This window comes from Ochotona princeps, chromosome 1 (genome assembly GCF_030435755.1).
Source record: "Ochotona princeps isolate mOchPri1 chromosome 1, mOchPri1.hap1, whole genome shotgun sequence".
In the NCBI taxonomy this organism is placed as follows: Eukaryota; Metazoa; Chordata; class Mammalia; order Lagomorpha; family Ochotonidae; genus Ochotona; species Ochotona princeps.
Window position 1 is genome coordinate 74447123 of NC_080832.1, and position 27869 is coordinate 74474991.

Sequence of the window (27869 nt, forward strand, 5' to 3'; positions counted from 1 at the left end):
GATTTCAAGCTCTACTTTCTGTTGTTTGTCTATTTATTTTAGGTTTTTTTTTTTAGTTTGTATGATTGTTTGCTGTGAGGGGTTTTTGAAGCAATCCCGATGGTCATTGCGAGGGAGGGCGGGGGTCCAGAGGTGGAGCCAGACTCAGACCAGAGAAAGCTCTCCTCCCTGGTCCCGAAGGACATTTATTGTTCTTCTGTTTCTGCGGACCGCTCAGGGCTTCTGGTTGTCTTTCCGATGACGTTGGTTTCTGCAAGGTAGTGTTTGGACTTCTTCCATCCCCTGCGGAAGCTCTGCTTGGGGGTGGGTGACCTCAGAGTACTTGGCCTCCGAGGGCATCCAATTCCCTGTGGCCTCCTTGGCAGTTGGGATATAGTCCTTGTTGCTCGTATTAATAGTTTGTGGTGAAGGTCTGGGAGTCTTCATGGTTGGGATCCAAGCTTCCTCCTTACCACCTGCTCCACTCTGGAGTGCCCCCCTGCTCTACGCACATGACCTCCTGTTAAGAGGTTGTCAGGATCGCACCCGATTCCCCCCTCATGCATTGGTATAGTAGTTTTATTGTTGTTTAGTGCCGCTTTGAGTCTGTTGTCTATGAATTACCAGATTTGATCTTGATAGGGTATATTGTACTTTTTCCTCACTCTTTTTATGGTCCTGAAAGATTTCCCTGCACTCCCTCCCCATTAGAGGTTAACATAGCATATTGAGGGTATAGTAGGTTTTACAGTTTTTCGATGTAGATCTTAAGTATTCTGACATTAATTGTTGGTTTATAGATTATATCGCATTATCTTGTTGCATTGGATACAGGTTGTTAGAGATTGCACTAATATTACAATATACAGGTACTATCTTCCAAGTTGTCATCTTTTCATCTCAGATTAAGGCAAACATGTGGTATTTAACCTTTTGGGATTGGTTCATTTCTCTTAGCATGATGGATTCCAGTCGGGCCCATTTGACCACAAAGAACTGCATTTTGTTTTTTTTAATAGCTGAGTAGTATTCCATAGAGTAGATGAACCATAGCTTTCTTATCCAATCTTCTATTGCTGATGGGCATTTTGGCTGCTTCAAGGTTTTTGCGATTGTAGATTGTGCTGCTATGAACATAGGCGTGCATGTTGGTTTCTTAAGTAGAAGATGTTTTGGATATATCCCTAGGAGTGCTATTGCTGGATCATATGGCATGTTGATTTTCAGTTGTTTGAGTATTCGCCAAACTGATTCCCATAGAGGCTGTACAAGTCTGCAGTCCCACCAGCAGTGGAGAAGGGTTCCCTTTTCCCTACAGCCTCGCCAGCAAGTGTTGGTGGTATTATGTATGTGTGCCATCCTTACTGGAGTTAGGTGGTACCTCATTGTTGTCTTCATTTGGATTTCACTCATTGCCAGGGAACTTGAGCATTTTTTCATATGCTTGTTTGCCATTTGGGTTTGTTCTTTTGTGAAATGTCTGCCCATTTCCCGTGTGGATGCTATTTAAAGATGCCTGAAAGCTTACAGTTGGTGCGCATCCCAGGAGGCAGCAGATGATGGCTCAAGTGCTTGTGTCCCTGCCAAGTACCAAGAGAATTCTGAACTCTTGGCTTGAGCCTGGCGCTGCCCTGGCTTGCAGGCATTTGTGGAGTGAACTAAAGGATGGAAGATCTCTGTCTTTTACTTCCCTCTCTCTCTTCCTCTCCCTCTCTCCTTCCCTTGGTCTTTCTCCTCCTTTTTCAATAAAATGAACATAAATAAATATTTCTAACATAGAACTGTTACTTTAATAGTTAGATGGTTAAAGTACAGACTAGAAGTGCTTTAAAAGTTTGAGAATAATAATGGTGCTTATACAGCCATATAATCAGCAACCAGGTCAAACACTGAGTCAGATACAGTGTTCTATCAGATCTCTTTATTTCTAGTCACTGTTGTTGCAAGAGTCATCACTGTCTTGTTTCATCCATTTGCATTTTGAAAGAAGTAACACAAGTCAGAACGTTACAACTGTGCATGGGAATTTTTCCTGCAGGGCATGTTACTTGCTTGTTCACTCTCATCCAACAAAATGCGCTACCATCATGAAAGTATATGCACATGTCCCTCAGCCTTACCAGGGTTGAAGTAGCCATGTCATGTGCTGTAATGGGCTACACTTGTACAGTTTTCATTACTAAGCATGAGTTGTTTTGAAAGACCAGTATAGAACTGTGACTTTCGGTTATCAGTGTGCTATAGGAAGTTCATATATCAAGGGTGGCCAATGGAATTTTAATCCAAGATGTCGATGAAAAGAAGATGACAGAAGTTACCAAAACTTCTTCCTCTCTGTCTCTCCTCCTCTGTATATCTGCCTTTGCAATAAAAGTAAAAAAATCTTTAAGAAAAAAAGTTACCAAAACTAGTGTAATTACATAATGTCTTCAAAATACTACAATTGCATAAACAGCACATTTGAGTGTGTAGACTAGGTTACTGTTCAACTTTTTTTTAAAGATTTATCTATTTTTATTGCAAAGTCAGATATGTAGAGACAGAGAGGAAGATCCTCCATCCAATGACTCACTCCCCAAGTGGCCACAACAGCTAGAGCTGCGCCAGTCCCAAGTCAGAAGCCAGGAGCTCTTCCAGGTCTCCCATGTGAGTGCAGAGTCCCAAGGCCTTAGGCCATCCTTGACTGCCCTCCCAGGCACAAGCAGGGAGCTGAATGGGAAGTGGAGCAGCTGGTATTAGAACCAGTGCCCATATGGGATCCCAGTGCATGCAAGGCAAGGACTTCAGCCACTAGGCTACAGCACTGGGTCCTGTTACAAGTTTTAAAGCATAATTCGAAATAGGATTTCAGTCAAATATTTATAGGACCTATTGTTTTCTTCGAAAAACTTCTTTTTCACGGTAAGAAAATCAGTAGTGTAGATTGTAACAACTCACAGGACAGATGTTTGGGCTTGGCAATTAATTTAGCCATGTCTTATATTAGAGTGCCTGGATTTGATTTCTGACTGAATCAGGTTCCACGTTTCTGTTAAGGTAGAACTTAGGAAGCAGAAAGTGATGGTTCAAATGATTGGATCCCTTTCTCCCACATGGGAGACCTGGAAGGAGTCCCCAGCTCCCACCTGGGAACCATGGCAACCATTTGGGAACTATAACAGCCAATGGGAGCACATTCTTTCTATCTTACTATATCTGTGCCTCTCTGGCTCTCAAATGTTAACAATCAGATAAAAATTTATTGCTCAGAGTAAAAATTGTATTTAGATGATGATCCTTGTTGAGGCCAGCACAGTGGTATAACAGGCTTTGGGCTCTTGCACCCACATGGGAAGAAGTTCCTGGCTCCCAGCTTCTGATCAGCTCAGCTCTGCTCTGGCCGCTGTACAGCCATTTGGGAAATGAACCAGTGGGTGAAAGATCTGTCTCTTTCCTTCTCTCTCGGTAAAAATTTGCCTGTCAAATAAAAATAAATAAGTCTTGGAGAGAAAGAAGATGATCCAAGTGGTTATTAAGTTTCTTGCTATTAAAAAATGTTCTTAACTCTGAAACAGATTATTCAATTACTAGAAGGTCATAGAACATAAAATTATTAGCCTGTAGACTTGTATTCATTTCCCTAACCTTTCCATTTAGCAGCTGTGTGCTTCTACGCCTACTTCCTCCTTAAAAATGGGACTTTTGATGGTCAGTGTACCTAGTACATTGTAAAACTCAAAACAGTAGCCCCTGTATGGTTGTTATCATTATCTATATCAACTCTTTTTAATAACAGAGGCTATTCAAACATCTGAAGACATATAGCTTAAACAGTTGTTGACTGTAGGGTATTTCATATACCTTGTATTTCAAAGATGCTCGCAAGCATTCAAATGATCATTTGAACTCTGCCTAAGAGCTGAAATATTCAATTTTTTTGTTTTTTTTTTTTACCATGTTTTGGGATTAAACAGACTCAAAGATTACCTTTTTATAATGTTTAGTAAATATGTAAAAAATGAGGTTTTTCCCAGTTGCAGGCCAGATCTAATTTTTCATTTCATTTATCTCACAGACAAGTATCATTTTGCTTCATGGCTGCATGCCTAGAGCACTTAGGGAAGGGTGGTATTACTCTGTGAAACCAGGCCCTTGCCTGCACAAAATAGGATCAACCAAAGATGTATTTTAGTATTTGATTTATTAGCATGAGTCTTAAGAAAAGATTTGTCACTGTTTCCCTTCTTGGCTTCCACTTTCCTATAACTCTAATTTGTAAAAAGTTATAATATAATTAAGAAAATACTTATAAAATCTGAGATTATTGTTTCCAGTTCCTTCAAATTATTTTTGCTAGAATTGGTCAGCTGGTGAGAAGAGGAGGATAGTGAGGAAGGAAGTGCATCGTAGTGTCAAAATTTTCTATTTTGGGTGATGGAGTATATAAGGATACCATTAGCTAAAATACGGAATGATAGTATGACAAGTTTTTGTGAAAATATATTTATATCCCCAAATTCACTTGGAGAGATTGTAAGTGCAGTTTTCTTACAGGACAATCTGAATGTCTGTTAGTTAGAGAGTTTATATTTAGAAAAGAGATGCAAATATGGATTGGGAAGGCACAAATGGATATAGCTAAGGGGAAGGGTCTTGATGAAACTAGCTGGGTCAAAACAGTGTGAGGATTTAAAAGCACTAAAAGTAGCCCCTGAAATGAGCTGTTGACACAAGAGATGGAGAATTAGGCTCAGCGTGGTGGGGATCACCCAGAAAAGGGGCCAAAGAAATGGCATCCAGGAAGAGGGCAGTGTCAGATGACACACATGGCTGAAGAAAGGGATGGGCTTGGCCATAGGAAACTGCTTTTGATTATAGTGGCTTTAAAATTTGGGAACACATACTTGATTACAAATTGAGAAGAATGAATTGAAACTGAAAAAAATGCAAATTGTGTGGCCCAGTGCTATAACCTAATGGCTAAAGTCCCCACTTTGTATGAGCCGGGACCTCATATGGGCACTGGTTCATGTCCCAGCTCCTCCACTTCCCATTCATCTCCGTGCTTGTGGCCTGGAAAAGCAGTCAAGGATGGCCCAAATCCTTGGGACCCTGTACCCTGGCTGGTATCTTCAGATGGCTCAGCTTCTGTGATGGTGGCAGCTTGGGAAGTGAACCACCAGACTGAAGATCTTTCTCTGTTTCTGTTTCTCTCTGTAAATCTGACTTTCCAATAAAAATAAGTAAATCTTTAAAAAAAAAGTTAAAAATTGTAAGGTTGTAAGAAGCAAAAAGTATAAAAGAATTATAGTAATAAAAGGAAGGGTACTATCCTTCAAAGGAATGTCATTTTGGGAAATTTAGGAATAGTTGTATCCAGTGAGATGTTGGTTAAATCCAGTGGTAGACAGGGCAATATGACATATACTGTTACATCACGCTACAACTCGTGGGAGAGTGACTGAACCGCTGTGATCTCATGCTGATTGACTATCAGTACAAACTGCCTAAGCTTGAGGTTAACTTTTGTAACTGTCCTCAGCCTTCTTCACCACTTATAACAAATTAATGATATCAGTGTTACGTATTCCCCATGTATTTTTGATGCCATTTATTTCAGCAGGTGTTTCTTATGGACAAAGCAATAGTGACATTGAAGCCCTGCACCAAGCCTATTGTCAAATAGCCCATTCTGTGGGGGATATAAATGAGCAGAGAATTGAATGTCACACTATGGAAAATACCAAGAGCTCAGTGAAAGATCATCCTCAAGAAAATGAAGAGTCTTCAAAAAACATTTCTACTACTGAATCTGGTAAAAGTTGATAGATCAGATTTTTCAACTATTTGAGACTGTATCTCATAGTTTCTAGTTAGGTGTCATTTAAAGACAGTTTGCTAGAAGTGAATGTTTTTTTTTAGACCCTGAACTTAATTAAAAGATTTGTGCACATGAAAATTCGGAAATGATTTGTTTAAGCGTAAGGTATGAGCCAAACAATACAATTTATTCTTCTAATCAGTATCAAAGAATATTTTCCCAGTACAAACAGGTCAGTTCTGGGAAATAGGTTATTGCATGAGCTATTTCTTTAACTATGTCAATTAGAGTAAATGTAATTTGGTCGTATTAGACATGAAAAATAAATGATGTATATAACTTTTTTTCTTAATTTAACTTTTTTTTAGATCTGCCAACAGTAGAGGAGCTAATGAAACCTATCAGAATAGACTCTTTGGGGGTCAGGGGTTTTGATTTACGACCACTCAGGTATGAGTTTTGTAGCTTGTGTTGTGTGTGCAGGGGATGACACTGAGATGTGGGAGGTTTTTTTTTACTCCTTGTGTATCATTGGAAACTTTTACAGTTTTTGGGTTTTTGTCCCATATGATGATTTGTAGTGAAAGACCAGTGGCTAACATGAGCTTGAATGAATTTCTTTAGGAATCACTGCTTTTTCCTTTTCATATTGTTTTTACTCAGTTAATTCATCAAAATTTTCCTGATGATAAAAATAAAAAGAAATTGATGTTACTAAATTGTCTGCCATTGCTCGTAAAACTCCACTGAAAGCTATGATTTCTCTTCATTTCTAAAATGATGCAGAAACAGTCGATTCCTAATGAGGAAAAGAGTGAACTTTATTTCTTATATGAGTCATAGATTTTTTTTTCTTCATAAACCTGCTAGTTTTGACTTAGTCACAGAGCAGCCCAGGTCTCACAGGGTCAAAATTCTGTTCTACATAAAAAACAGGCTTCATGAACACCTCGCAGGTCCTATTCAGTTTGGTGAAAGGATTTGTGGCTTATTCTTGTTTGACAGTAGCATAACACAGTAACTTGTCATAAGGCAGTTTTGCATTCGTATAGCCCTCAGTGTCAGATCTACTGGCTCACATGGTCTTCACAACAAGTAGCATAGGTACCTTTAATATCAATTATTCAAGTAATGAAACTGAAATAATCTTAGAGATTGCGCCTTCACCAGTACCAGAGTATGACTGGATCAGATAACTTTTATCATCTTTACTGACTCTCTCTGCCTCTGAAATAACAAACAAATGAATTTTAGTCTTGTTTGATTTGGGCTTTCTTTAAAGTAAGTCTTGAGTTTTTCGTGTCATTCTTCTATTACACTGTATTAAAATTGTCAGAATTTAAAATCAGCTATTTAAATACTATACGAATGTACCATGGCAACAAAAATTGTAAATAATATATTGAACATTAGTAACTTAAATTTGAATAGTTAACAACGCTTATGTATGCGTGTGTGTGCATGTATAACTGGTGTTTGAGGAGTAATTATGTAAGAATCATTCCTGTGTCCAATTTCATTTTATAGTTCAAAGAAAGTTGCTGATTATAAGGAAACTGAATACAGCAGCAGTTTACCCCTTCAGATGGACTCAGATGTCCAGACTGAAGACCTGTATCACGTGAACCAACTTTTGGACAAAAATGATGAGAATGTGATTTTGCAAAAGACAATAAACCAGAGTCTAGAAAACAGCTCCCCAGCAGTTACTGCTACAGAAGAACATATTGATAAAATGTATCCTGATATATTGAAGAAAAAATTATCTGTTAATCCTTCATTACCTCAAGATGACAAAATTAATAACGTAAGTATGGATCATTTAATATACTGAGAGCTGAAGTAATGTCAAATATATAAAACACTGTTGATAAACATGTGCTGTTTAAGCCAGGGACTGACTGCATCCTAACCTCCACAGTAAAGATTTGTGGGTGGTGTTTATGGGCATAGCTCCAGTCCCCAAATTAAATGTAGCTTCTTTCAGAGCTGTTCTTCACAGTAGTCCTTTTATTTCTGCCCCCCTCCTTTTTTTTGCAAAGATAGCCCAGAATTTGGATAGTAAAAGGAAAAAAAAAAAAGACTGTTTTCATTGTAGCATTCATTGTCAGTCTTTCCAACAGTTCACATTGTAGGTAAGTGAGATTTTGCAGGAATGGTGCCTGTAACTGAAGATATTTATGCTTCATTATCCCTTTTTCCTCTGTTCTTGACCTTCTGCTTTATCGTTCTATCTCAATATTCTATTTGTATTTTATAATTATGAATTGTATATTTACTATAAATCTCCAGTTCTTTGTGGAATAAGTCACGGTTTCAATATTTTATGACATCTTGAGAAGTTCAGAATGAAAGATAAGATTTCAAATGTCATTTCAAAATGTATTCTTCCTTGCTGTATTCCTGTTCATCTTAATAATTATAAATCTGGCTTTCCAGCAACACTATTTTGCTTTATAATCTACTTTACCCTGTTTTAATGCTAACTTTGAAAATGGATTGCAAAGTGCAAAGATTCAAATTAGAGAACCTTATTATAGTTGTTTGCTTTTTACAAACAGTATTGTTCAGTCATCACTAGCATTTTGCTGCATGTTAGCTTTTCCTTCCTAACAGTAGTTGAAATTCATGCTGAAGAGTTTGGTTTTTGTGTACAGACTTTTCGATCTCAACTCAGTTCTGGAGAAGAGGCTGTAACTGGACCACAGGTACCATACAAGAAGGCCCGAAGCGCACCTCCTTTGCTTAAAAAAAAAAACCAGAGTGGATTGTATGCATCAGTTAGGAGCTCAGGCTATGGCAAGCCCAGTTCCCCACTCAAGGTGTTTTCTACTCTTGAAAAGAAAACTTCAAAGGACATTATGAAAAACAGAAGCTTGAGATCTATTTCCTCCTCAAATCAAGCTAGGAAAAAAGGTAATTATATGCTTTTGTTATAATACATTTCTGTACATGTGGCTTATTTCTTCCCTCATTTTCATGAAGTGAATTAATTTTAAGATACTACATTTTTCTGAAATGCAATATATAGGATTTCATTTCTGGCGCTTGACCCAGGGTGGTGGCACTGGGTGGAAATAATAAATGATTAGGTAAGGATATGTTTGGAAGGCAGAACCAAAAGTCAGAAGAATTAGTCTTGGGTTACTAAATTTCAAAGCTTTAACACATGGAAGGATGGATTACTCTCTGCTGGAATAAGGAGTCCTATAGTAAAATAGGATTGCACATGGAGAGAAGACTTTAGCTTCTGAGATGTTAATTTTGAGTTATCTGTTTGATGCGTGAGTTGACAAAGAGGCAATTAACATGTCAACCTTAAGAGTTCAAAATGAGGAGCCCGCAAAATGGATTGGTTTAAGCCATCGCTTACAAAGCTGGCATTGCACAGTACTGCTGAATCAGATCCTTGCTGTTCTGCATCTGATCCAGCTTGCTGCGACTGCACCTGGGAAAGCAACAGAAGTTGACTCAGGCCCTTGCCACCTACTTGGAAGCTCCTGTCAAGCTTTCACCTCACTAGGACCTGGCTACTCTGACCACTTAGGCAGTGGACCAGTGGCTAGAGGAGCTTGCTCTGTCCTTCCCTCTCTGTGCCTTTCAAATAAACAAGCAAATCTTAAAAAAAAAAAAAAAAAGGCAGAAAAGAATTAAAATCACACGGAAGAAACTGCAAGTGAAGACTGAGATTGGAGGAAACCTGAAAGCACATGGAATCCTACAGACAAAGCTAAAGTTGTTTTAAGAAGAATTTTCTCAGTCATTTGGTGCCGAGCAGTAAAGAAAGATGAACTGAGAGTTCATCTTTTTCTTTAAGGATTTTTTTAGTTTAGCGGAAAGACAAAGTTACAGAGAGAGCAGAGAGACATGTTTTCGGGCCTGGAGTGATAGGCTAGTGTCTATATCCTCGCCTTGCACACACCGGAATCTCATATAGGCGCCACTTCATGTCCATGTTTATGGCCTGGGAAAGTGGGAGAGGATGGCCCAAGGCCTTGGGACCCTACACCCACATGGGAGACCTGGAGGAAGCTCCTGGCTCCTGGCTTTAGATCTGTTCAGCTCTAGCCATTGCAACGACCTGGGGAGTGAACCAGTGGATGAAAGATGTTTCTCTCTGTATATCCTTCTCTGTAGATCTGCCTTTCAAGTAAAAATTAAAATCTTTAAATATTTTTTTTCCAATCTGCTGCTTCCTGCCCCAGTCTTGGAGCAGGCTCAAGCCTGGAGACTGGAACCCCATCCACGTCTCCCATGTATGCAGCAGGAATTCAAGTACCTGAACCATCGAGTTCCACTGCTTTCCCGTAGCGTTATAAAGAGCTGGGTCCCAAGTGGAGCTGCTGGTCTTCCAGCGAGCACTTAGAGGGTGTACTGGCATTGCAGGCAGCTTAACACAATGCCAATCCCTAAGAACTCAACCTGGGATCTAACAAGAGGTGTCCTAGTCAACAAGCAGGTGTCTGTGAAAGGCAAATTAAATGTGAGTAGGAGGAGTAGAATGGATTGTAATCCATTACAGTAGAAAGTTGCTATAGAAGGCAGACACACAAACCCATCCCCATCTTCTGATTCATTTCCTGAATACCTACAACGGCCATGGCAGAGCCAAGCCAGGAACCCAGGAATTCATCATGGTCTCTCATGAGGGTAGCAGGGATTCAACTGCTTGAGTTTTCTTCTACTGCCCACCAGGGTGTGAATAAGCAGGAAGCAGAATCAAAAGTGAATCCATGGCTTAAATGGGGCACTCCTGTAGGGGATATTGGCATTCCAAGCAACTGGACCGTAATGCCTGCCTCCATTTTCAAAATAAAATTAGCTTTACTTTATAAGAAGAAAAATATTTTAAATTTATCCTAAAACATAATTTCCAAATATTTAATATGTAGACTGTTAAAACAGAGTGTCCCAGATGTAGTGTTGTTTCAAAATGACTTTTATTAATTCCTTCCCTTATTTGAAATATAAAGAAATGTATTTTCCTAGCTCACAGACCTTCTACATGTTTCTGTTGGTTTTTATTTCATTTGCTCAAAGTATCATGTTTTGTTCAAAGAGGAATCATCATCATTCCCCTTTGCTTTTTGGTTTCAGTCTTAGTTCTGATTAAACAGGTTGATTTCTTTCGTCTCCCCACCATAGTTTCTCCGTTCTAGAATTATTTTGATTGCTTTCATTTTTGGCATAAGTTTCATATTGGCTTTTCATTTTGGCTTTCATTTTTGGCAGAAGTGCTTTTTTTTTCAAGAGGAAGCCACATGTTCCAAATTCTGTGATGTCTTCCTGTTTGCCTTTTAGATTGAAGCAAATGTTCCTTCATGTAGAAAGGGAGAAGATGCCCATGTACCAGTGTGGGAGAGAATTATTTAAGATGCTTTAGTTCACTGAGAGAGAAATGGTAGCTGAAAACTCAGGAAGAGAGCAGAGAGCATTCTGCTGCCAAAGAGCTAACAACTACAGGTGTGCAGGGGGAATAACCCTTAAGTGCTAGCTTGTTCCAAGGAGAATCTTACACTGGCAAATCACAGCCTAGTCATTGGTTACATGAATGAACTTCCAGTGATTTGGTTAAGTTAAAGAACTACTTTTTCAGTGATTCAAATAGTTTCTTTAATAGTGCTTTAAGAAGTTTCTCCCAAGACTTACATCACACACTATAACTATAGTCATGATTCTTTTCCGTGCGTGTGTGTGTAAGCAAGATTTGTTTTTTATGGTCCCGGCGTGGTGGCTTAGTTGCTAAAGTCGTCGCTTTGAATGTTCCAGGATCCCATATGGGCGCCAGTTCTAATCCCAGCAGTACCCTGGGAAAGCAGTCGAGGACGGCCCAAAGCCTTGGGACCCTGTACCCACATGGGAGACCTGGAAGAAGCTCCTGGCTCCTGGCTTTGGATCAGAAGAGCTCTGGCTGTTGCAGCCATTGGGTAGTGAATCAGCAGATGAGAGAGCTGTCTGTCTCTCCTCTCTGGATATCTGACTTTTCAATATAATTAATTAATTAATTAATTAATTAAGGTTTTTATTGGAAAGGCAGATTTACAGAGAAAAGGAGAAACAGAGAGAGCAATCTTCCATCTGCTGGTTCACTCCCCAAATGGCTGCAACCCAGAAACTGAGCTGATCTGAAACCAGGAGCTTCTTCCTGGTCTCTCACATTGGTGCAGGGTCCCAAAGTCTTGGGCCATCCTCCACTGCTTCCCCAGGCCTCAGGCAGGGAGCTGGATGGGAAGTGGAGCAGTCGGGATGCCAGCACCCATATGGGATGCTACACTTGCAGGTGAAGGATTAGGCTGTTGAGTCATTGTGTTGGCCCCTATAGTCATGATTCTTTAAGAAAAATTTTTGCACATCTGGAGCAAAAGATTGGAAGAAAGTCTTTCAATGAGAAAGTGTTGGTAACTTGCTTTTTCTTTTGACTTTAACAATCATGTGTAACTGTCTTTGAAAAACTTAACTGCATTTAAAAAGTTAGCATTTCAAACTATTTGAAAAATGTTATTGTTGAATATCTTCATCTGCCTTTAAGGCAATTAAATAATGTTCATTGAGTGTTCAGTTCAGGACTTGTACTATATGAATGTGGGTTTTAAGATCTCTTCTGTTTCCTTTAATGTTGCTTATTATTAACAGAATAGCATATTGGCCTTAGAATTGTTTCTGCTGTTTGGAACTTTTACATGTTATCTTCAGAGCTGAAATTGGAATAGAATATACATTAGTTACATTTTATTTGTAATGCATATACATATGTGTTACAGGACATTATGAATGTATTATTAGTCCTCTTTAAAATATTTATTTGAAATGCAGAGATTTTCCATCTACTGCTTCACTCCACAAATGGCCACAACGGCAAGGAGCTGTGAGTTTCATCTACATCTCTTATGGGTGCAGAAACTCAAGCACGTGAGCCCTCATCTGCCACTTTCTTTAAACAGAGTAGCAGTGAGCTGGATCGGAAGTGGAGCAGCTGGGACTCTAAACTGTGTCCAAATGGGATGCCAGTGCTGCAGGTGGCAGCATTACCCACTATAGCACAGCACTAGGCCCATTATGAGTCTTTTAAAATCAACTTTACATTTGCTGTGAAATGGAGACTAACATCCAGATGTGAGGATGCAGTGTGGTATGCATTTCTGTTTCCAGACAAAGATGGACTTACAATGAAACTGTTTACTATATCTTGACAATAGGATTCTGGACTCTCTGCCATTGTCCATGCCCGCAATGATGGACATATGACTGAGTATGAAGAACTGTATGTTAGTAATGATACAGAGGAACTAGGTGGGGGGGGCGGAATTGGGGAGGGGATAAGGGAATATGGAGCTGTGTCATAAAATGATAGCAATAATAATAAAATGTAAAAAAAAATCAAATTTACATTAACTGATAGTTTTCCATGCAGCTTCTATTATTATGTAGACCCCACAGAATCTTGGGATACATTGTTTATAAATAGTGTGTCAAATGCCCAGTTTAAATGAAGTAAGGTACTTCATAAAATTATCAGCTGCTCTTCGAATTTTCATTTAGAAATTCTTGTTACTGTGAACACTCAAGAGTTACTTGTGTAAAAATAATGAGTCCTAAACGTAACCTACATTCCTCTCACATTTATTTAGCTCCATTTGTCATTAGGCTTGTCCTGGATCAATTAGCCATCTGTGTCAAGTTGAGTAAAATGTTGATTATGGGGTACATCATCTCAGAAACAGCTGTGCTAATGTTGTGCAGCTCTCGAGGTTAAAGTCCTCACTTTATGTTGGTGTTCCTGCTGTGTTTATACTTATTGTTACATAATTATGAATATTCATTCAACTTGGAATCAGCGGTGCTTTTATCCATTGTTTACACTATTTAGAAACCTTAACTGGAACAAGAGTCGTCAAACCTGCGGCTCTGGGTAAACCAGCTCCGAAAACTGAGGGTTGGTTGGCTGCCCCTGAGAAGCGTGAAGAGCCTACCGAAATTGACTTGTATTTTCAATCTCAAACCGTAGGTATTAGATTTCAAATTATTCATATAATTCTTGATATTCTAAAATGGCATTAAAACTCACAAATAAAAATACAAGTAATATAGTTTCATTTTTACAGTGATATTCTCTTTGTTGAACATATATTTATTTGCTTATATAGTAGAACACTTTCATGTCTTTTTTCTTGTGTTTGCTTTTTTTTTTCCTAATCACCTCCATCTCAAATGTCTGTGTATGTCCACTACATTGAAAAAATACTTTTCCTTAAAAGGATTCCTCAGGATACTGTGGTAGAAACAAGGAGAAAGAATTACTCATGTTTAAAAGAGTTCAGGAGGCTGAGGACAAGTGGAGGGGTGCACAGGCCCTGATTGAACAAATCAAAGTCACATTCTCAGAAAAGGAGAAAGATCTAGAACGTAAGTTGGAAGAACTAAAGAGACAACAGGAAAAAGAACTCTTCAAATTGAATCAAGACAATTACATTCTTCAAGCTAAGGTACCAGACACATTGTTTTAGTTTTCCTTCTAAATACATTGCCATCCTTGGTACATGGAACTCTTTGACTTGATAATCTGCTGTATAGAAAATATGGACATGACTCAAGAGAGTGCTTTCTTACCGAAGAGCCTAAAATTAAATTCCTTCGGGGTGCTGGGGGAATCTAAATTTAAACTGGTTCATTCTCATGGTTTTCTGCTCTTAACAATGCTTTGTGGAACATCTCAGTTCATTGTGACCTTCAAAGAAATACAAGTTTCAGCAAAAATTGCTGTATAGAAAGTTCACTTTCGGGGCCCATCACTCTGTAGCGTGTCTGAGTTTATTCTGCTTGCCAGAACCATGAGCACACAACACCGCTGTGCTGATTCAACTGTAGTGTCTAATTGTAATGTGGTCAGCTTTATCAGATGATTCTAGGGTATAATCATTTTCTGACTCAATTTTTACTTCATCATGTTATTCCCCCAAATATAACAATTTCTGCTTTTTTCCCAAAGTTAAGTAGCTTTGAAGAAACAAACAAAAAACAAAGGTGGTTACGTTTTGGAGAACCAGCTGACCCTGTCACTGGAGAAAAGCTGAAGCAAATTCAAAAAGAAATACAAGAACAAGAGACACTTCTTCAAGGCTATCAGCAGGTGTGACAGTTCTTCAGCCATTGATGAGTTTGTTGTTGATCCTTTAATTACAACAATAAGACATACAAATCTCTGAGAAATATGAGAAAGTACTAATTTGACTAGTCTGCACATTTCTCATGGCTAAGCATGGTCTGGATTTAGAGAATCTGGTTTGGGAGCTTAGTTCTACCACCTGTTGCACAGCTTCAGAACATCACTTTAGCTGTCTAGTTCAGTTTATTCATCTGTAAAAAAAGTAATAATAACTCTGCCTCCCTAATACAGTAATCATGAAACTAAACAGACAACAAAACAAACCAGCCTCTTAGTAAGAGCATTCTTTCTTAGCCTGGCCTGCAGCACCAATTGGTACATGTTGCCCGTTAGCATTTATTGTTTGCCTGGCACTATTTTTAATAGCATGCTCCTTAGACACTGTCCTATTTTTCTTTAGTTTTTATGATGGTTTTTGGTATATGAGACTGGCTTGCTTTGCTATTACATTCAGAAATATAAATCTGGAATCAATTCCCAATGCCAGAATGTTTTAATTTAATGTGAAAAGGTCAGTGTGTCCTACAGGGGCAAAGATTTTCTGCATGTCAATGCTCGCCTCACAGCCGGGACAGATTTACTGTTTCGTAGTGTAGGTCATCTTCATGCCCTCTTCCCCACCCCTCTTTTCGTGTTCGTATCCTCTTCTTTTTTCTCATGACATCCTTATCTTTTGACAGCTATTACCTGAGTGCTGCGCCTGCCTTTAAACTACATTGCCACCTTGGGATATCCTAAGAAAAAGCCTGTGATTAATGCATTTGCTCAAAATGAAATGGACATAATTTTTGCAGGCCATGCTGCCCTCTGTGTTAGAAGTGTTCAAGCCTTTTACCTCCCAGTCTGTTCTTGTCATGCAGTACATAGGATTGTAAGATTTCATAGCCATATAATTATGCACACTGTGTCGCTACAAAGATGATACAGAATTTAGGCATCTGAATATTTTCAGGGATTCATTAACAGTATGTTTGAAGCACAGACCATCTGCCAAGGCGTAAGTCCAGTCACACTGGAACAGTCTGTTTACATGAGATCTTCAAAGCCTTTGGTTTTCAACATATTACTAAGTTTAAAGATGTTAATAAGCCAGGACGTCTAGGGTGTGTGCCTTTCCTCCTCACTGTGTACTGAAGTGTTTTGAGTCCCTGTTTATCTTGGGCCCAGTGTGGGTTGGATCTACTCTCTGCTCTGCTTTCCTTGATGCAAAACTTTGTGAAACATCCAATCTTTAATTTACTTTAACTTACTGTCACCTACAAGCATGAATGCCCATCATATCTAGTTACCTTGCTCTTACATACCAAGCTTCCAGACTCCTTCAGCAGTAATTTTTTTGTTCCTTTCTCAAATGAAAACCAGAAAAGCATTAAAAGAGTGTTGCTGGGTCTTCCCACCAACAGCTGGGATGTGGTGATGCCTTCAGCCATTCCGCCTGCGCGTCTGTGAATTGCAGTGGGTTGTACTGACATTAAGCTCTTTAGTTAGGAATTCTAGAACTTTATTTTTTTCAAGTAGCCATTTTAAGTGCTTTAGAAAAATTGTTATTAGATACCAGATTTGCAAAAGATACAAAAGTCCTTACAGATATATAAGGATTTCTCTTATTACAAGTATTTATGTTAGTACTATTGACCTTTAACTAAAATGCAGTTTTCTATTTTTAAAGGAAAATGAAAGATTGTACAATCAAGTGAAAAGTCTCCAAGAACAAAATAAGAAAAATGAGGAACGAATGTTTAAGGAAAACCAAAGTTTATTCAGTGAGTTAGCATCTCTACAGTAAGTTCTTTTGAAATTCTAATATCAAATATACTTGGATATTTTCTAAGCATTTTATTGTGTTAGTAGTACATTTATTTTTAGTGAGAAATAGTAAATTTGCTTTTTTCCAATAATTTTCATATGTACATTGATTTCCAGTTTAGTAATATATATATAATTATATATATATATATAAATTTAGAAATTACTATTATTTGTACATCATTTCATATAACTGCTAATCACTTAGATAGGATTGCTTTCAGAAGAAGTTTCTTTAACCATGCATGTTGTGATTTTTACCATACTTATTACATGCTTTTTTCTCTTTGCTGTCACATAACCTAGGATAGGAGAGTCAGGACTGCAGACAGTTCATACTTGTATTTCATGGAAAATAGAAAAATGCATACCCTATGGCTTACAAAGCCAGCAGCTACACAAGTTGGCAACCAGAGGGCACTTTTTGTGTAAATTTAAACATGTTATTGTACCACCACAGAAGAAATGCAGCACATCCTTGCAGGGCCATTTGATATCTTAGAATTGCAAAGAAGTATTTCTGTATTATAAGTAAACCTGTTATCTTAGAGTTTCATTTTCTTAAGTATGCCATTTTGCTTACAGTGTACTGTTATTAGCATTTTAATCTTTGCATTAAAAGTTTTATCTTCAGTAACTCATTTTCTTCGACATTTGTTACTTTTTTTTAGTTCTGCCCAATTAAATCAACTTTTTGATTTCAATTTTATTTTTAATATTATTTACATAGTTGAGAGGGATACACATCCATGTGGGTCTCTGATTAGGGTGGGGAGGGTCAAGGTATGGAGGAAGGAGGGTGAGATAAACATTTTTTCCCTTTTTCTTATTCCTGTGTCTGTTGGGTGGAGGCGGGGAGGGGGCACCCCTTGCACCACCTGATGGTGAAGACAATCATTTGATGTCACCTTACAGACCCCAGTATTGGGGAAAATGTTTGAGGGTGCTGCTTGAATGGTCTTGATAATGTTGGCTTCAAGGCACCGGGGCTGACCAGGTCTACTTCCGTGTATCCACAGACCTAGACATTTGCTGCAAAGCCTGGCCAGGAGAGTTGTTTAACCTGCTCTGTTTTCCATCTTTTGATTAGATACTTAACATCGTCTACTAGTTTAGATGAGCTGGCTGTCATCTCTTTTTTTTTTTTTTTAATTATTTATTATTTAACTTCATTAATTACATTGTATTATGTGACACAGTTACATAGATACTTGGGTTCTCCCACCCCTCCCCAAACCCTCCCACCATGGTGGATTCCTCCACCTGTTGCATAACCACAGCTCAAGTTCAGTTGAGATTCCCCCATTGCAATTCAATTGACTGGGACATTTGTTACTTTTAATTTTTAAGGACTAAGTACTTTGCATTGAAAGGAATACATCTCTAAAAATAACCCTTTTTATTTTTAAAATACAATAGAGAACAGATGCACAAAAGTCATTTCTTATCTCAAGTAGTTGAAGATTCTGAGTCCACAAGAAACCAGAACTTTACAGATCTATTAGGAGAACTGCGGATGACACAGGTAAGTTGCCTAAGGAATTAAGATTTATTTTACTTCAAAGTCAGCACCATAGAAAGAAGAAGGGAGGAAGAGAGACAGAGAAGGATTTCCATCTGCCGGTTACTCTGCAAATAGCCACAACAGCCAGAGCTAGACAGATGTGAAGCTGGGAGCCAGGGATTTCTTCCACATATCCCGTGAGGGTGCAGGGGCACAATGCCTTGGCACATTCTATGCTATTTTTTCCAGCCTTAAGCAAGGAGCTGGATTGAAAGTGAAGCAGCTAGGACTATAACAAGTCCTTTTATGGGGTGCCAGTGCCATAGGTGGAAGTTTAGTCCACTGTGCCATGGTGTGGGTCCCTAAAACAGATTTTGTATTGATATGCACTACTTTCCACAGTTGTACATGCTGCATGTATGCTACCACAATGGCCCCTATAGAATTATTGTTGTTATTTGAGAGGCAGACAGACAGCAGTCCTGTTACTGGCTCATCCACCTAAATGCCCACAACTACAAAACTTAAGGGCCAAGAATGCCATCTAGGCCCTCCAGAGGGGTAGCAGAGGCCCATCTGCTACAGCCTTCACCCAGGGAAGCAGTCCCAGCACTGCATGAGCTGGAAATTAGAATCAAGAGCTGGAGCCAGACATGAACCCACACACTCAGATGTGGGACCCATCATCTTCAGTGCTTGGCCAAATGCCTGCATGTTGCATAAGGATTTTGACTATTTGGGATAGTGAAAAGTATTTAAAAACTCAGTAGGTGTGAAAAGTCTAGGGGCGACATTGTGGCTTAGTGGGTTAAGCCATTGCCTATGATACTGGCATCTTATATGGGTGCTAGTTTGTGTCCCAGTCATTCCACCTTCCATCTTATTCACTTCTTCTGTGCCTGGAAAGCATCACAGGATGACTGAAGTGCTTGGGTTCCTACACCCACATGGGAGACCTAGAAGAATCTCCTGGCTTTAGCCTACCCATACCGCTACCAACCACTGTGGCCTTTTGCAGGGTGAACCAGTAGATGAAGATTTCTCTCTCCCTCTATGTATAGTTGCTTTTCAAATAAATAAATCTATTTTTTAAGAGTCTGTTTTGCATAATATATGAGTCAGAACTGTGTATAAATTTTGCATCATTTAAAAACTAAAATTTCTTCCAAGATTAACATTTAGATACGTGTAGCCTTAATATAGAAAAGACAATATAATGTTTGTTTTAGACGAGATCCTATTTACATTATCCATCCTCTTATCAGGTATTTTTCATATGGAGCCACAAGAGAGGTAACTATTTCAAACACATGTGTCCTGTTTCAAACCATCAAAACAATACAGCTAAGATAGTAAAATTATTAAGTTGAGTTACATACAATATGTCCTAGACTTTTCTAAAGTGGTATTTATCATTGTGGATACTTTAGAATTTTGAGAAAGTTAATTCACTTGAAGCACATGTATTCCTTACAATGCATGATTTTTTTTTTCCTCATTCTTGTCCCCAGGTACTATTTAAGTATAGTAGTACCCATTTGTTACCGTAATAATCAAAGTCACTCTGCCACATTTCCAAACATCCCAAATGGAGGACAATTACTTTAATCTACCACCTTCTATTAAAAACCAAGAAGTAAACTAAAAAACCCTTCCAATCTATTGGAATTGTATAAAATGCAATTGCAAATGTGAATACACTAGACAACTTTGTTTAACAAATAATTGGCTACTTAGGTGAACAATAGATGAAAAGAATTAAGGAAAGAATAAAACTTCCTACTTACCAAAGGACCCCAGAAATAAACAAACTAAGACTACTTTTTCCAGATTTTTAAATGAATATTTGAGAGGAATATAGTAAGATTTTTAAACAGATTGTTAGTTGCACTAAAGGACTGTTAGTGTGACCGTATAAAAGTTCTTTTTTGTGAACATGGTATGTGACAAATAGGATATTGGGAAGTGTCCACTAAAAATACCAACAGTGCAGAATAAAACATTGAGTCTTATAGAAGGGTTGAGCTCTTAGGAAAGTTAAGGAGATCTAGGGATCAGAAATAAAGAGGGATTATAGTCCAGCACTAGGTATGTGTCCCTCAAGCTACCAATTCAGTAGCTATGAGGCCTTAGATTTAACAGCCAAGTGTAGCAAGGGTACCTTTAGAAGATCATATGTTTCAGTAAAATAGTAAAATGCATTTAACTAATTAATTAGATCCAGCGATCTTAAGAGATGGAGATGTCAGTTTTTTATCTTAACTTGATCTCTGGATAGAAAGGAAAAAACACCTACTGATGATGTGCCCCATACTCATCCAGAGTGAATGTCATTGACTTCTTCTTTTGTGTGTTATTATTTTAGTTGACACTACTTGCACTGCTCAAACTGAAAAAGCAATATAGACAATGGTCCTGAATCAATGACAACCTCTGATGCACTTAAAAGAAATAAATGCAAAACAAGTTTTACAGGAATATACCCTTAACACAGCTCAAAACAGTATTGCCACAGATAAAAGTGCTGATATTATACACAAAACAAGAAATTATTAAACCTAGAGAAAGACTCATCCATCAGCAGCATGAGAATTACTGGATAGGCTTGATAGCCTAGTGGCTAAAGTCCTCACCTTGCATGCACTGGGATCCCATATGGGCGCCGGTTCTAATCCCGGCAGCTCCACTTCCACCAGCTCCCTGCTTGTGGCCTGGGAAAGCAGTTGAGGACGGCCCAAAGCCTTGGGACCCTGCACCCACGTGGGAGACCCAGAGGAAGCACCTAGCTTCAGAACAGCTCAGATCTGGCCATTGCAGCCACTTGGGGAGTGAATCAGCAGATGAGAGATCTTTCTGTTTCTCCTTCTCTCTATAAATCTGACTTTCCAGTAAAAATAATAAAATAAATCTTTAAAAAAAAAATAGAAAAACTGAGCTCTGGAAACTAAAAACAGAAGAATTAAATAGATGGCCATAAACAGCTAAGAAAAATAATAAATATATAATAAAATTATTAATATAATAAGATTATATATTAATATATAATAAAATTGTTTATTAATATATAATAAAATTGTTATGTATTAATATATAATAAAAATAATAAAGATAAAAGAACTTGGATTAAAACACAGAAAAAAAACCTCAGAATTGAAATAATATTAGAAACAGGAAATATGAAATGCTTTAAAATGTGTTCAGCTTTGTGAAACAAAGGGCTTCAATCTGCTGATTGGTTCTCCAAATGCCACAACAACCCACGCCAAAGCCGAGGGCCAGGAACTTAGTCCCGGTCTTCCATGTGGATTACGGGATCCTGCTACTCGAGCCACCATTGCTCCTCCCAGGTGCACATTAGCAGGGGTTGGCATCACGAGCAGAGCCCACACCAGACACTCCCATATGGAATGTGGTTGTCCCAAGTGGTATCTTGACTGCCAAGCCACATTCCTGCTCCCTGTATTGTAAATATTTTTGATAGTAATCGCTGGTAATATCTACAAGTAATAAGAGTTCTTAAATTAAGAAGCATAAGGAAGGGCCTTCAGTGTGGAATAACAAGTTAAGCTGTACCTGCGAGACTGGCATGCCACCTAGGTGCACATTCGCATCAAGGCTGCTCTTTATCCTGGGAAAAGTAACCAAGTGTGGTCCAAGTTCTTGGACCCCTGCACCTACATGGGAGACCTGGGTCAAGTTCCTGGTTCCTGGTCTTGACCGCCCAGCCTTGGCCATTGCAGACATCGAAGGAAGGAACCAGCAGATGAAAGATCTCCCTGTTCTCACTCTGGAACTCTGGAGCTCTTTAAAATAAATAAAATCTTTTAGAGAAAAAAAAATATTATGAGTCCTGTTGAAAATTTAAGTGAAAATATACATCTCGGTCCATAATGAAGCCATCAAAGGCAGATTTCTCTGAAAGAAAAATTTTGTAAATAATGGAAAGTATTAATAATCAAAAAAGTTGGATTTTTTGTGCACAGATATTGAAAATGTATTATAAGCATACTTTTATTTTTATTGATTTTGGTTTTTGAATTTAGATGATTTGAAGTACAGATGATGCTGCACTGACACAGCAGGTTAAGCCACTGTTGGGGACACCTGCATTCCATAAGAGAATCTCAAGTCTCAGCCCAGCAAACCAGGCATTGTGCTCCAGAGCTTGAGAGCTGTGTCTCTCTGCCTCTCAAATGATAGTAACTTAAAAAAAAAAAAAAAAAAAAAAACCAGAATAAATCTTTAATAACAATCATGGCAAGTATGTTTGTGCAATTTATACCTTAAAAATTAGCACCAGTGTATTCTTAAAATGTCAGCTTGTTCTTTATGACATGTGGCTGGAAGCACAATAAAAGCTGAGGTGCTGATGCCTTTCCTTGTAGTATCCCAGACAGCTGAAAACAACATTTATTCATTCAGTCAGCTTCTGTCGGGTACCTGTCACGTGCCGGGCACTCACCTAAGCACTGAAATACAGAAAGTAAACAAAACAGATCTCATTTGTTCAGAACAGAAATTCTAGTGGGAAAGACAGACAAAGTATAAACAACTCCATGCAGATAGAAGTAAATGCTTTGCAGAAAATCAATGCAGAGTACCAGGCAGTGAAGTAGAGGTAAGGCAGCAAGTGTGGACAAGAAAAACTCAGAGAGAGTTGAAGGCTAAAGAGAAGCAGCAGCCAACTGCACCCGGATTGAGTCTTCCAGCCAGAGGGAAGAGCAGATGCAAAACCCCTGAGCCAGATGTGCTCTTGTTACCTTCTAGATGGCCTTGAGCCTGAACTGGAGGAGGACAAGAGAGGTGGGCGATAAGGTCAGAGGTAGGCCAAGTTCCCTTTCAACCTCACTACAGCTACTCAGTGATTTTAACGAGGGAAAGCATGTTCCTGCCCAAAGCCCTGTGCTCCTCAGAACTGATGAAAGACACAGTGGTTTTCTTGAAAGTGGGCTGTCTCTGTCCCAATCCTACAGTGGACATGAATTTAAGCATGATAGAACTGAAGTTACTTAAAGTACGTTGAATCCTGTCACTGCTCAGCCTTTTGGGTAAAAGGAAGTGTGGTGAACTTCTGTTGAATTCTACAGTTCTGTATTTCCATAAAGAGACACTCCTGGAGCACATTTCTAAATTGAATGAACTTATTAAATAGAAGGTGTCTGCAGAAAGATATTGAATATGCGAAGATTTTAAGATCAGCGCTTTCCTGAAAAGACATCTACAGGTCACACAGAAGATTAAGCAATGCAATCCAGCTGAAAATGTGGTGCAGCCAAAATCCAAGATTATATCATACTCTATGCATGCACTTGTTTTCTTTCTTTTTTTAAAAAAGATTTATTCATTTTATTACAGCCAGATATACAGAGAGGAGGAGAGACAGAGAGGAAGATCCTCCGTCCGATGATTCACTCCCCAAGTGAGCTGCAATGGGCCGATGCGTCGATCCGAAGCTGGGAACCAGGAACCTCTTCCGGGTCTCCCACGCGGGTGCAGGGTCCCAATGCATTGGGCCGTCCTCAACTGCTTTCCCAGGCCACAAGCAGGGAGCTGGATGGGAAGTGGAGCTGCCGGGACTAGAACCGGCGCCCATATGGGATCCCGGGGCTTTCAAGGCGAGGACTTTAGCCGCTAGGCCACGTCGCCGGGCCCACTTGTTTTCTTTTTTAAATTGAATTTTAAATTTTAAGATATGATAATATGCTTAATAGAATTTGTAAAAATTGGTCACTTAAATAACACTGATGGAATTATAACCCCTTATGAAGGACTATACTATTGTAACAATATGTATACATTGGGAAAATCATTTGGGGGGTGGGGAATCCCAGACTCTGTAGAATTGTACCATAAAATTCAAAATTCAAAAAAATTAAGATGTGCAAAAAAAAATTGGTTGTCTTGAAATTCAACTCTGCCTGATGTACTTCCAGCAAGTTCAAGATTTTCTTCAGCAATTAGGCATTCAGTGTCGGTCTATTGAGTTCATTCCGTGTACTCAATGCCAAAAACAGGTAGCAATAAGTTTTTCCCTAAATAGAACTCTGCATAATGAAAGACAAGAAATCTTTTCACAAATCAGTATCATATGATACAAGGTATGAAGGCAGTACTAGTTTGTAGGAGTGCCTAAGTTACCAAGAATACTTGAGTTTAAGTTGAACTAAACTTTGATGGATAAGTATTTTTGTCAAGCAACAATGGTACATAACATAGGCCAAGCACACTAACCTAGTGGCTAAATCCATAACTTCACGCACCAGGATCCCATATGGGTGCCGGTTCATGTCCCCTCCACTTCCAATCCAGCTCCCTGCTTGTGGTCTGGGAAAGCAGTAGAGGATGGCCCAAAGCCTTGGGACCCTGCACTAACATGGCAAACAAGGAGGAAGCTCCTGACTCCTGGCTTTGTATAGACTTAGCTCCAGCCTTTGCAGAGCCACTTGTGGACAGAAGATGTTTCTCTATCTGTATCTCTTTTCTCTCGCTCTCTCTCTTTCTGTATATATATGTATATATATGTATGTATGTATATCTAGATATGTATTTATATATACACACACACTGGAAAGGTATATGTACCTTTCCAGTAAAAATAAATTAATAAATCTTTTAAAAAATGATGCATAGCACTTCAAGCTATTGGAAGTTGTATGGAATATAGGGCATATTGAAAATTCATTGGGTTTTTTTTTTCATTGTTTTTATGTTTAAGCATTTTTTTATGCTGCAACTAAACTAAATTCCTGCTTTAAAATTAATAATATGAAGGACTTTTTTTGTAATTCCTGGAGATGTGTATTATGAAAAAGAAAATTCTGTGTAAGTTTCATAGTCTGGTGATGTGAAGGAGCTAGCTACTGGGCTGGGAGGCAATGGTACAGACCTGGAGGTGGGAGTGTGCTCAGAGTGCTCAGAGAAGTGCAAGAGCATCTCTGGTTGAACACAATGAGAGGCCAAGGTTCACTGTAGGTGAGTCAGTGGCAAGGCTGGGCTATGCGAACTAGAGGATCTGGTAAGGATTTGGCTGTATCCCTGGGAAGGAACTCCCAGACTTTCATACAGAAGAGTGGTAGTAACTAACCCCTTGCAACAGTTCCTCTAGCTAACAGTTCCTTTCTGAGAAGAGAATAATCTGTAGAGGGTTGCAGTGGAAGAATGAGACTACTAGGAGGTTATTGCATCAATCCAGCCAGAGAATTAGTGAGTCTTTAATATAACCAATTAGAGCAATTGATAGGAAAGTTTTTAATGCTATGCTAAGAGTATTAGAACTGCTTCTAATAAGCCAGGGTGGAGTAGATGGTAATAATAAAATCATACCTAATATTTAGGAAAACTATTTCACAGCAGTATTATGGCATGGACAAAAGAGAGATCATACCATAATTTATTGTGATGGGAAATGACCTGTTTCTGTATTTCTTTGAATGTCAAGAAAGAAAAAAACAACTTATTGGAGGACATCAAAAGACTGAAGCAAGACAAACAAGCTCTTGAAGTAGACTTGGAGAAAATGAAGAGAGAAAGAGACCAAGCCAAAGATCAGATAGCTTATGCGACAGGTAAAACATTAAGCTTCAACACTGTACCTTTGCATAGATAGACCTTGTTGTAATCTTGGATCTGAAGTAATAGAAATAGAATGGTATAATCAAGATGCTGTCCCTTGAATTGTGTGGCAATTGTAGAAATATTTTTAATTATTTTTTAAAAGATGCATTTGATTACTTTTAATAGCAATCTTTGCAATCAAATCAAGAATTATATTAAATTCATAGCATTTTCTGTTCAGTTGTTTCTCTGTCATCTAGACTGTGAGCTAAGAGCAAACTTTGTCTTTTTTTACTCCCTGAATCTAAAATGTAGGCTTTTCATTGTTTTTCAAATGAATGATAACACTGCATTGTGCTTTTACTAGAATGCAGAGATAAACATTGCATGATCCTCTTGAAAAACAAAAGAGGTTAAGAATTCAGAAAACTTCAAGAAAAATCATAAACAAACACAGAAGTATTCATGAGCTGGGTCTTGATAGTAAGATGTGAGAGTGGAGGGGCACTGGATGCTGCTCAGCTGCACCTCACAAGCGCAGTGTCCCATGTGCTTGAGAGCTGGAAGTTCTGACAGCAGCCCTTGTTAACCAAGGGAATGAGCTTTCCTCCACAGTATTGCAAGCTTCAGGGTAAGACCTCTACAAATAAGTATATCTTACCTGGTGGTAAGAAAGGACATCTACTTTCCTTCTCTGTAAACTACAATAATACTAATACCCATTTTATAAATCTGTTGTGGTAAACCAAATAATACATGGCTCGTATTCATGAATATTTGCCACGGTTTAATACAATTGTAGACATCTTTTTTGTTTGTGTTTTTGTTGTTGTTTGTTTGTTTTTTCTCCTGTTCCCAACAACATTTATTTTTCCTATGGAAGCAACTTTACTTTCATAATAGAAGACTATAGGGAGACAAGTAATTCATCACAAAGTTTTGCATGACCAATCTTGTCCCAGTGTAAGGTTTCGGGTAAGAGCACTGTGCCTTGTTTCTCTTTACTAATAATTATATACTAGATGCTGTGTTGCAGCACCATTTGTTTTTATGCCTCTTCTTTCTTCATGATGCCTTCATTCATGATTTTTTAATTTATTTTTAATTTTTAATTAGAACACTGATTCATTTCCATAGTTTCAAAATGTACAGTCATGTTATTGAATTACTGTATTTCATAGGTGAAAAATTATATGAAATAAAAATTTTAGAAGAAACACATAAACAAGAAATGAGTCGCCTGCAAAAAAGATTACAGTGGTATGCTGAAAATCAGGAACTTCTGGATAGAGATGCTGTTCGGCTTAAAGAAGCAAATGAAGAAATTGGGAAGCTCAAACTCGAGGTAATAAATCATTTTACAGTGCTTTTCTGTAGGTGAATGTTTTTGTTCTGAATGTCATTTCTCCATAACCTTAATACTGTTAATAACCATAACTCTTAATACTGTAAATGAAAATAACTGTGGTCTTGGTCTGCATTTAGTTATGTCATCTATTTTAGAATAAATGTAGGCTCCTTACTCTCCAGGAAGTCCTAAGGTGGTCTGCCCCGGTTGCCTCTTCAGCTCCATCTGGGTAGAACCACCCCTACACTACTCGAGTCACTCTTCTCCAGCCACACCAGAGCTCCTGGTGATTCACAAGCTTACCCATTTCATTCCTCTTAATCCTGTAGCTCCAAGTACTCTGGACTCAGTTTTTCCCATGTCCCACTACTTCTCATTCAATTAGCAGCTCAAATCTCTGCTCCATGGAAGGACTTTTCCTGACTCTTGTATCTAATGTTGCAGCCCTTCCCGCCCATTCTGACTGTATGTGTTCCTTTACTTGGTCTTACTTTCTTCGTATCACCTGTTACTCTTAGAATTGATCAATTGATTAATGAATCAACTGTCTCCCTCCTTTGGAACATAAGTAGCATCAGAGCAGTACCTCATTTATCCTGTCTGTGCTCCATTTATCCAGCTGCAGACCAATCCTGAGGAGTGACTGAAATTTCAGATGAGTGTAGTCGGTGCTTATTGAGGAGTGAATGAACGAGTGAGCAGGTGAAGGACAGAA

General features: G+C 38.5%; 1 protein-coding gene across 2 annotated transcripts in view; it reads left to right on the forward strand.

Moving 5' to 3' along the window:
* The window catches only part of CEP162 (centrosomal protein 162), a 68433-nt gene that overhangs the window by 20101 nt on the left and 20463 nt on the right, over nucleotides 1-27869 (forward strand). The window contains exons 10-20 of one of the 2 annotated variants that reach the window (XM_058661049.1): nucleotides 5579-5773; nucleotides 6148-6229; nucleotides 7307-7586; nucleotides 8437-8695; nucleotides 13647-13780; nucleotides 14035-14262; nucleotides 14766-14906; nucleotides 16612-16724; nucleotides 18168-18273; nucleotides 25691-25817; nucleotides 26988-27151. In XM_058661049.1, coding sequence (XP_058517032.1) covers nucleotides 5579-5773; nucleotides 6148-6229; nucleotides 7307-7586; nucleotides 8437-8695; nucleotides 13647-13780; nucleotides 14035-14262; nucleotides 14766-14906; nucleotides 16612-16724; nucleotides 18168-18273; nucleotides 25691-25817; nucleotides 26988-27151 — 1829 coding nt within the window. The remainder of the gene's footprint in view (nucleotides 1-5578; nucleotides 5774-6147; nucleotides 6230-7306; nucleotides 7587-8436; nucleotides 8696-13646; nucleotides 13781-14034; nucleotides 14263-14765; nucleotides 14907-16611; nucleotides 16725-18167; nucleotides 18274-25690; nucleotides 25818-26987; nucleotides 27152-27869) is intronic. The other variant, XM_004580421.4, reaches the window with a different exon arrangement.